This window comes from Neomonachus schauinslandi, chromosome 1 (assembly GCF_002201575.2).
Source record: "Neomonachus schauinslandi chromosome 1, ASM220157v2, whole genome shotgun sequence".
NCBI classification, from domain to species: domain Eukaryota; kingdom Metazoa; phylum Chordata; class Mammalia; order Carnivora; family Phocidae; genus Neomonachus; species Neomonachus schauinslandi.
In genome coordinates, this window is record NC_058403.1 from 11,724,482 (window position 1) to 11,734,454 (window position 9,973).

Here is a 9,973-nt window from a genome sequence, read left to right on the forward strand (position 1 = left end):
CCACTGAGATGGAAAAGGTGGGTTTTTGAGAAGGATGTTGACATACAAAATAATTTTATGATCAATGCATTTTTAAACTCGTTTTTAGAGGAGGAAGTAGTCCAGAGACTCATCTTGGCTGAGAGCTAATTCCTGAAGTTGACATCCACCCACTCACTTTCGGTCCTTATATTTCTGCCTGATGCCTGAACTTGACATGCAGATGCCTATTCATTAGATCATTTTACAAATCAGGAAGCCAGGTTTAAAAACGTTGAACCCTGGTCATATTTAACCATTAACCTTCATCCTGAGGCTCTGAATCCACCAGCGCACCAGGACATTTTTTTATTATTATTTTTATTTTAAGTAGGCTCTGCCCACAGCGTGGAGCCCAGCGCCGGCTTGAACTCAGGACCCTGAGATCAAGACCTCAGCAGAGATCAAGAGTCGGAGGCTGACCTGACTGAGCCACCCAGGCGCCCCACCAGGGCATTTTTATTAACAAACAAATCAAAGGAAAATGTTAGGTCTTTAAATGTTTTATTTTGTTGATTCTTCACAGAGCAACAAAACAAAGTTAGAGATAAAATAAAATGCCAGTTAAATTCGGCTACTACCAACAACCAAAAACCTTAAGCAGAGACTTCAAAGCAAGCTGCTGAAAGATCATAAAATAATCTTGGGTGAAATAATTTGTTAACGTCTGTAACAAATCAAGACCGGTCATCCAGGCAGTTCTTCAAATGTAAAGCTGCGGGAAGACCTGCCCAGAGCGCTGGGCAAAGACCCCTCGCGCAAAGGGACGGCGCAGAAAGCGCCATCCCGCCGTCGCCACCGCAGCGGGGACCCGCCGAGCCGCCGGGAGGTTTGGGGCTCAGGTCCTCCTCTGCGTCTTTTAATGAGAAAGTTAATTAGCGATCGTGCTTTCAGACAAGACTGGCGGTGACTGCGAAGTGCCGTGTTACCTATTTTAGTAAACCGAGAACACCGTCTGCGTCAAAGGGGGCTGGTTTCTGTTTTTAAGCAAGCTCAAATGTTGGTTACGCTACCTTGGGGAAGGGGAAACAAAATGGTGAATCTCAAGTTCTAAACTGTCTTTTTAAGAAGACTCCAGGATTTAAAAGCGAATAATCTCCGCAACAAAACCCCTGCTTAGGTGATTCTCAAAAATTGCACTCTAACAGCCAGGGTATAAAAGCGGACCAACTTCCCAACCCAGCACACCCAAGGACCCTGGAGTTATCAACGCCTCCTCCCACGGTACCGCGATGCCAACCGTCCCGCCGCAGCCGAGGGTCAGTCCGTCTGCTAAGCCCGGGACCATCTGCGCGGACTAACTGGTCTTTCTCGGCTTCCTGCGGTCGGGCAGCCTCCTTTGACAGGGCTTGGCTGGTGGGAACAAAGGAGCCTGTGACCTCTGGCTGGGGAGAAGGAAAAGAACCCTTTCCCTGCCCTCGGAGAGCAGCCACTTGGCCCCCTGATTGGGCAGGTGTCGCCTCTTTGAGCCGTGGCGCTAGGACTGTCCTCCCGCCGCACCCAGAGCAAGCCAAAGCCACCGCGCGGTGCCCTAAAATCCGCACCACCCCCGCGAAGCGCACGACTCCAGGGACCGGGAGAGACGGGAGCTGGGCAAGAGCGGGGTTGGGAGCGCGCACTTGCTGCCCAAAGCAGCCGGAATGGACTCAGGACCCCCAGTGGCCCCGACGCTCCGTCGAACATCCGCTCGCGTCACTTTAATTTCCCCGGGGTGGGGGCGGGGAAGGGGGCGCCCCACGGTCCCTTCCTCTGGGCCAGAAGGTTGGAAGTGCCCTCCGTGCTTGGCCAGCCGTCCCCGAGTGCAGGGCACGGGGGCGTGGAGAAGCGGGGCGGAGGGAGGCCGGGCCTAGGTCGCGCCCCGGGCCCGCGCGGGCCCTCACTTGGAAAACTGCGCCTGCACGGCGGCCAGGCCCAGGCCGGCGGGGACGAGGTGCGGGAACTTGCAGACCGCGCAGGTGCAGAGGCCTGGGCCGCCCGCACCGCCGCCCGCGCCGCCGCCGGGGAGCGCGAACTGGCCGCACGGCGGCTCGTCGAGCGCCAGCGACAGGTACTTGGCGGGGCGCAGCGCGTCGGGAGGCCCCACGGCGCCAGGCGCCAGCAGCACGGAGCCGGGCGCGGCGGCCAGCAGGGGCAGGCCGGCCAGCAGCAGGCGCGGCGCGGCGGGCCCGGCGCCCTCGCCCAGCGCGCGGCGCAGCTCCTGCAGCGAGCTGCCCAGCAGCAGGATGTAGTTGCGGGCGAGCAGCAGCGTGGCGATCTTGGAGAGCTTGCGGCCGGGCGCGCCCTGGCAGTGCGCCGCCGAGTAGGGCAGGATGACCTCGCGCAGCGCGTCCATGGCCAGGTTCAGGTCCTGCATGCGCTTCCGCTCGCGGCTGTTGATCTTGCGCCGCAGCTGCTGTTGCTGCTCCTCTTTGGCGTCCGCCCGGGAGCCGCCGCCCGCGTGCGCGCCGGGCCCCGTTCCCGCGCCCAGCGGCTCGGCGGGCGCCTCCGGCTTCTCGCGGGCCGCCTTGGGGAGGAGGGGGGCCGCCGTGGAGGAGGAGGAGGAGGTGGAGGAGGAGGCGGAGGAGGAGGAGGAGGAGGGCGGCTGCCGGTAGCCCACCAGCTCGTACAGGGAGGCCCCGAGCTGCACGTCTCCGGGCCGCTGTGGCCGCAGCATGGTCGCGGGGGCCGCGTTCACGCGCGCCTGGGAAAGCGCATAGTACATTTGGGGGGCGGTGGGGGCGGCCGAGGGCGCCCTTCAGGAACGCCCCGGGGTGGGCCCTTCGGCAGGCCGCCCCTCCCCGCCGACCTGCGCGCGGGCAGCCGCTGGCAGCGCCGCAGCGCGCTTCCGACCGCTTTAAACCCGGCTTGGGAACCTGCGGGGCCGCGGGCCGCTGGGCGCAGCCAATGGGGGCGCGAGGCTGGGGCAGGCGCGTGCTCATTGGCCGTCCCGCCTCAGCCGGCGCGGAGGTGCGGCTGGCACCGCTCAAGAAGGTTATTGTGCGCGCTGGGGTGAGTGTCACAGGACGGGCCCCCGGGAGGGAGGGGAGGGACGGCGCCTTTTGGGGTGAGATGCGTTTGTTCCTGGAGGACTGACCGGCTTGTGTCCTCAAGGTTCATCCATGTTGTAGCCCTTGTTAGAATTTACTTCCTTTTAAAGGCTGAATGATACTCCATTGTGTGTGCACGCCATATTTCATTTACTCATTTCTCCATAGATGGGCACTTGGGTTGCTTCCACCTTTTGACTTGTGAATAATGCTGCACTGAACATGGGTGTAACATACATTTTTTTAGAATTTTAAATGTGTGATTTCTGGCCAGGTTTTGAGGACCAAATTTCTAGGCTCAGGGACTAGTAGTATTAGAATAGTTACTCCTGGCCACTCTGTCTCCCCTCCCTCTGATTGAAAGGTTTTTAAGGGACTTAGGAGCTTTGGGGGTCAGGTACCTTTCCTCCCCAAAAGGGATATGTAGTCATTCTACCAGTGACTCCACTCTTGTTGAAGCAAAAACCACACAGAAATTGGCCAAACAAAAATCCACCCACACGCTCATATCTGTTGAGGGTGGGACTGTATCTTTCTCTTCCCCAAATGACATTACTTGGTGGCCCTGGAAGTTTTCTACCCCAATGCCTGGGCATACTACTGCAGCCTGTCATCACAGCATGGCAAAGTGGTGCGGGGAAGAGGGCTTTGGTCTCTAAACCCCTGCCCCCCACTAGCCCTCTGTGGCTATTAAAATCTAATTAATTGGGGCACCTGGGTGGCTCAATAGGTTAGGCATCTGCCTTCGGCTCAGGTCATGATCTCAGGGTCCTGGGATCAAGCCCAGTGTAAGGCTCCCTGCTCAGTGGGGAGCCTGCTTCTCCATCTCCCTCTGCCCCTCCCCCTACTTGTGTTCTCTCTTTCTCCCTCTCTCAAATAAATAAATAAAATCTTTTTAAAAAAATCTAATTAATTAAAATAAAATCTAGTTAGAAATTTAGTTCCTGAGTTGCACCAGCATTGTTTGAGCATTTAGCAGTTCCAGGTGGCTAGAAGCCGTCAATTGGACAGCACAGATAGAGGACATAATCTTCGTCACAGAAAGTCCTGTTGGACAGCGTGATGTCAAGGGTAACAGAAAGAAAATGAGCTTTTCCATCTTGGTCCTCTTTGGGGCAAGAAGAGGGACGTCTGTCCACCATGGAAACTGATTCCAGCTCGAGGAACCTATTGGCTGGGCTTGCTGATTTCAGGGCTGCTTCGTTTCCATTTTCTTCCACCAACATTTGCTCCATAGGCTCACTCTGATCGCTGCTTCTGACCTCTAGCTCTCTCTGCAACATCCTGCCCATGTCTTGGTTCAATTCCAATATTACTTTCCTTTTGAAGCCTTGATGATTTCTCATCTTTCCCACCTCTCATCACGTTTGACAAACCATCGATAGCGTGTGCCTGTGGCCTAAATTGTGTTATTTGGAGATCATCTCCGCATTTGGGTGTGATTGCTTTGAGGGTGGGGACCACCTGTTCACTTCTGTATCCTTCCGAAGCCCAGCACAGGGCTTTGCTACTACTGTGTGTCTGGGGGGTGTCTAGGGATGGGTCTGAGATCTCCCTAGTTCACAGGCTCATCCCTTGAGATGTTCAAACTCCCGACATGCTTTAATCCAGAAGTTTCCTATAGGTTTCATGGAGAGGGAAGGATTCTGGTAGGGCCCCCTGGTCCTCAGGAGGCCTTGACTTGACAAAGTGTTGGAGAGGTCACGTGGGAAGAGAGACAGAAACCTTGGGCGGTGGGGAGCTGAGTCTCTAAGCAGAAATGTACTGGACAGGAAGGAGAGAGACTAAGCAAATCAACCTCAGAAATTCCAAGGAGGTGAGCAACTCACTACCCATTTGAGAAGCATTCTGCTTTTCAAAGCATGTTTATAGACATCTGGTTCTCCCCAGAACCCTGTGAGCTGAGCATTTTTAAAAAATCCCTGCTGTAGATGGGATACCTGAGGTTCCCCGGGGGGCAGTGGGCTTCTGGGGTTGACAGTGCACCTTCAGACAGGAGACGCAGAGTGGCACCATCAGGAGCTGGCTTTTAGAATTCCCTCCAGCTGGACCAGGCTTCCAGCAAGCCAAGAGGAGGCCATGATGGGGAGGGTTGGCGACCAGGGGGATAGGACAGACGGACCAGCCCAGGCCAAGCCAGTATCCACCAGTTGATAGGTTCCAGCCAAGTCCCAGAAGAGAGGGCTCCTGGGATCCCACCTTGGTGAACCCTGCACTAGGTGCCCACCTTCACTCTGGGGACCCCTCTGTCCTGCAGCGGAGGTACCGTATTGGGGCATTCCTCCTCTGTCCGCATGCGGGGCAGGGGCCCTTCCTTGCCAGCAGGAAGAGGAAGTGAGTGAGAGAGACAGAAGCTAATGCCTGGGACAGAGTGGCCAGACAGCACCCTGGACATTTCCCATCCATGGGCAGGGGCGCCCTAAGAATCAAAGAGTTGGAAAGACGCAGGCTGCTCTCCCCCTCAAAGGGCCCCTCTTTCCTGGGAGTGTCCCTGAGGGTTCCCTTTAGCTCTTGACCCCACCACACTTCTGTTCCGGCCAAGGACACTGTCAGCCGGACATGCTGGTCAGCGTGCATTGAAGTGCTCTCCATGGAGCCCTACAAGAGGGTTCTGGGTGGCCATGCGGGCCCAGCATGGGCACAGGATTTGGCGCTTGTTGAAACTGGTGACTTGGATGGCCCCTTCTACCGGACCGGAGCTCCGGTGGCATGCAAAGTGTGATGGCTGGCAAGGGCCAGCAAGTCATTATAGCTCCTGGCAACAGCCCTGCGGGCTGTCTCGAGGGAAGGCAGCTGCTGTGGCCTCCCACATTCAGGACATACTTGGGGAGCAACTTGCGTCCACCATAACAACCACTCTTGTCTCCGCCTAAAGGGGCTTGTGTGTATGAGTGTGTTAGTGACTCCTTTTCACCCCCAGGAGATGTGTGCATCGGGCTTCTTTTTCGTTCCAGAGAAACCTAAAGCATCTCCTGCCCTGCTGGCCACCCCTTGCTTTGGGTCAAAAAGCTCGAACCTTTGTAAGGGCAGACAATGGGGACCCGAAGCCTGAGCGAGTGTGTGAGGGGAAATGTGTGTTTGGGATGTAGCACCATCCACCTCCTCTGTAAGCACAGCAGTCCGTGCCTCTGCAAAGCCTGTCCACCACTCAAAGCTCTCTGTTGTCACTGGAGACTGTCCTCTCCAAGAACGGCAGTAAGTGTAAGAGGTTGTCTTTGTTAAAGTCTGCTGTTTAAACTGGCTGGAGTGTGGACCTATAATCAAATAACAGAGGCCACTTTTTAAAGTGCTACGTTCTTCTAAGACGGGCAAAATTCTTTGGAAAGTTTAAGTGACGTGCGAGGTGTTGAAATTTACACCATCTCTATGAGAAGCGACAGCCACGCCTAATGTTTGCCCCATGATAGGTTCCATCCCAATACAGCTCTGTCTGGAACAGCAAAGACAGGGAAGGTGCTGCGGGGAGAGGGGCGCTCAGCTTCTTTCTGGGTGGAAGAGAGTTGTAGTTAGCAGAGAGAGAACAGGGGCAGGAGAAGGTGGATTACCCTTTGGTAAGTGTTCTTGGATGGAGCAGAACTCCTTAGAGACATTTCGGTGCCTCTCACCTGGGGACCACCTTGGCAGAATCTAAGACACACTTAGACACAGTTCAGGTTAAATAAAAAATTCCTGCTGGGAAAATTGGAAAGAATATGATTTTTGCTCATTTTCAGAAGGGAGCGCAAGTTAATTGAGTTGTTATGAGCTGAAAGGATGCTTATGGTGACTTATGATGTTGTTTCAAAGCCATGTCATCATCATAGCTGTCCTCACTTTTGGTGTGGAAGCAGGTAGCAAGAGAGTGTTCTCTGTTCTGGTTAAAATATTACCGATTATCAATGTAGTGCGTGTGTTTCACAACCATTGTAGAGAGGTTTATTTAATTTAATTTATTTAATTAATTTATTTATTTTAAAGATTTTATATATTTATTTGACAGAGAGAGACACAGCGAGAGAAGGAACACAAGCAGGGGGAGTGGGAGAGGGAGAAGCAGGCTTCCTGCAGAGCAGGGAGCCCGATGCGGGGCTCGATCCCAGGACCCTAGGATCATGACCCGAGCTGAAGGCAGACGCTTAACAACTGAGCCACCCAGGTGCCCCTATTTTATTTTATTTTTAATAAATGTCATTTGGACCTGATTTTAATGAACTTGACTACTGAAGATTATTTCCAAGTCCAAAGTCCTCTTGTGACTTTTTTTAGTATATGGAAAAATGTTGGAAGAAAAATACGAAAAAAAAATCAGAGGGCATCTGAGTATTTTTCAGATTCCTTTTTAATAACAAAAGGTTGATTTGGCTGTTGGTTGAGAGCGCTCAAGTAGATGGGCATATGGGTGTTTGGGTTTGGTTTTTTTTTAAATTTTTTTCAAACTGAGGGTGACCTAACAGAAATAGAAATTCTCACTGCTTCGGCGGGGGGCGGGGTGGGGGGGAGTTGGGGGGGGACAGAATGCTGAAATTGTACATGTCACTAGAGCTCTGTAAGAATACATGTTACTACCTCTCCGCTCGTATTCTAAAAGAACTCTTCTTTAACAGAAACTTCAAGTCATCATGTGGAAAGCAGTATAAAAAGAGAAGTCACATCTTTTTTGAGAACAACTGGAGAGATCCTGCCACATCAAAACCTAAAAGTACAATGGCAGAATTTGAGGCAGGGGACATGGAATGTCATTCGCAGTGGTCCTCTGAGTCAGGGTGGTAAGGATAATTGCGAATGAAGGTACATACATTATTAGCACATGCAACTCGAAGCCTGAAGGGTTGGTTTGGGGCAGAACAAAAATATTCTCCGAGTCTCCCTAAAGTCAGTAGCTGCAGCCAAATGTTCCAAAGGCTTCCATTGATACAATGAAAAGAGACAATTTGCTTGGAAGGCTGTGGCTAATTTATAACACAATGTCCAATGTCATGGTTAGTTTTGTTGCAAAAATTTGGCAGTTTAACCTAGAGTCTCAGGCCGCCTGAAAAGATGCGAGTGATTCTGGCTACAGCATCTCTCGCTTGCTAGATGTTCCAAATGGTTCAAACAAGCCCTTTCATAGAGACGCAGGGCCAAGTGTGCTCAAAGGAATGAGGGGAAACAAAAGTGGCTCTGAAGTCATTTCCCCGCACTGGGTCCAGCCATCCGGTTTCACTCTTTCCCCATTGAACGGGCAGAATGCAACAGGAAGAGTGGGGATAAAGAGAGCAAACAGGCCGATGTGTTTGGGGAGAGAATGCGGAGAGGCCAGGGCACTGAGCTGCTATACTTTCATTCTAGGGCTTCAGAAGGGAGTGAATGATGAATTATAGAAACCTGAAAGGTAATAAAATATGGGTCACTGAAGCGCTGAGGCCAAGTTCCTAAAACACCTGCAGAGACAGAAGGTTCTGGAAGTCAGTGTGGCCCTGCAGTAGCCAGGGCAGACACCCTGCCTGGGGCACAGAAGGGGACTGTTTTGAAGCTCACCTGTTGTTTTCCCGTTGGCTCTCGGCCTTCCCCGGCTGTAAGAGCCCGCGGCTGGATCTGACTCCAGATTAGACCACCGGGGGAAAAGAAAGGCGGTGTGAAGACTTCCCAGGGTGCAGTTAAGGAGACCGGAGCTGGGAGGCCGCCATCTTCCTCTCCAGAAGGCGCTCTGACCTGGAAATATGAACTTGGACGCTGCAGCCTGTCCACGTGATCCATGCAAATCTCCTCTGCTGTAATATTAGGAGGCTTTTCTGCTCAAAGTCTCGGCCTATTTATGTCTTACAAAGAAGAGTCCTGATTCCTAGGTTGGGAATAAGAGCTAGCCTGTTGCCTTAGGCTCTTTGAGCTAAGGTTTACTAATGTGAGCCTCTGCTTCCTCATCTATAAAATGGGAATACTAGTGTTTTTTAAAGGATTTATCTATTTTTATTTGAGAGAGAGAGCACGTGCATGAGAGAGAGAGAGAGTGAGTGGGGGAGGGGTTAGAGGGAGAGACTCTCAAGCAGACTCCATGCTGAGCATGGAGCTGGATGCGGGGCTCTATCTCACGACCCTGAGATCACGATCTGAGCCAAAACCAAGAGTTGGACGCTAAACTGACTGAACCACCCAGATGCCCCTGGGAATAATAGTATTTATCTCCTAGAGTTGTTATAAACCTCAGAAGGAAATATAAGTCATGTGCCTTGCCCAGAGCCTGGCACATAGTAGCTTCTTAGTAAAATGCTAACGGTGACTACTATTTTCTGGGCACCTGCTACATGCTAGGTACCACGAAAGACACTTCATTTATGGCTTTCATTCAGACTAAGGTGGTGTCCCAGTTTTGTTTGCTTTAAGTGCATGCTTTCTTTAATCAAGGATGTGGGGTTTTTTAACCCCTTCTGTCCCCGTGCTTGCTGAACACTATGGATGTTCTACCCGTATGGCTCTTTCAGAGACACTGTGAACCCAAACCCAGCAACAACTTGCAAAAGAAATTATGTAAACGTGATGTCAGTATCATCCCAGACCCCATTGAAGAGGGCTGCTGGGCACACTTCAAGGCCACATGACCTGGGTTTGACTTGTGTGACTTAGGATAAGACCCATACCTGGCAGTGGCCCAGTCTCCTCCACCTGCCAAACGAGGATGAAAATAGAACTTATCTCACCCCTGTCCCTCAAATGTGACCTCATTTGGAAATAGGGTCATTGCAGATACAGTTAGTTAAAAACGAGGTGGGCCCTGGTCCAATATGACTGGTGTCTTTAGGAAAGGGGGAGACATTTGGACACAGAGACATGTGAAGATGAAGGCAGAGATCCTGGTGATGCTTCTAGAAGCCAAGGAACACTAGAGATTGTCCGCAAATCACCAGGAGCTAGGGAGAGGGATGGGACCGGCTCTTGCTCACGGCCTCGGAAGGAAGCAGCCCTGGCTGACACCT

At 52.4% G+C, this 9,973-nt stretch overlaps 1 protein-coding gene across 1 annotated transcript; it reads right to left on the reverse strand.

The window, feature by feature from the left end:
• Nucleotides 1–1,894: 1,894 nt before the first annotated feature.
• On the reverse strand, nucleotides 1,895–2,781 carry OLIG1 (oligodendrocyte transcription factor 1). The gene has a single exon (XM_021677996.1). It carries the CDS (start codon nucleotides 2,717–2,719, stop codon nucleotides 1,895–1,897), a length of 825 nt encoding a protein of 274 aa, XP_021533671.1. The 5' UTR covers nucleotides 2,720–2,781.
• Between the last annotated feature and the right edge of the window lie 7,192 nt (nucleotides 2,782–9,973).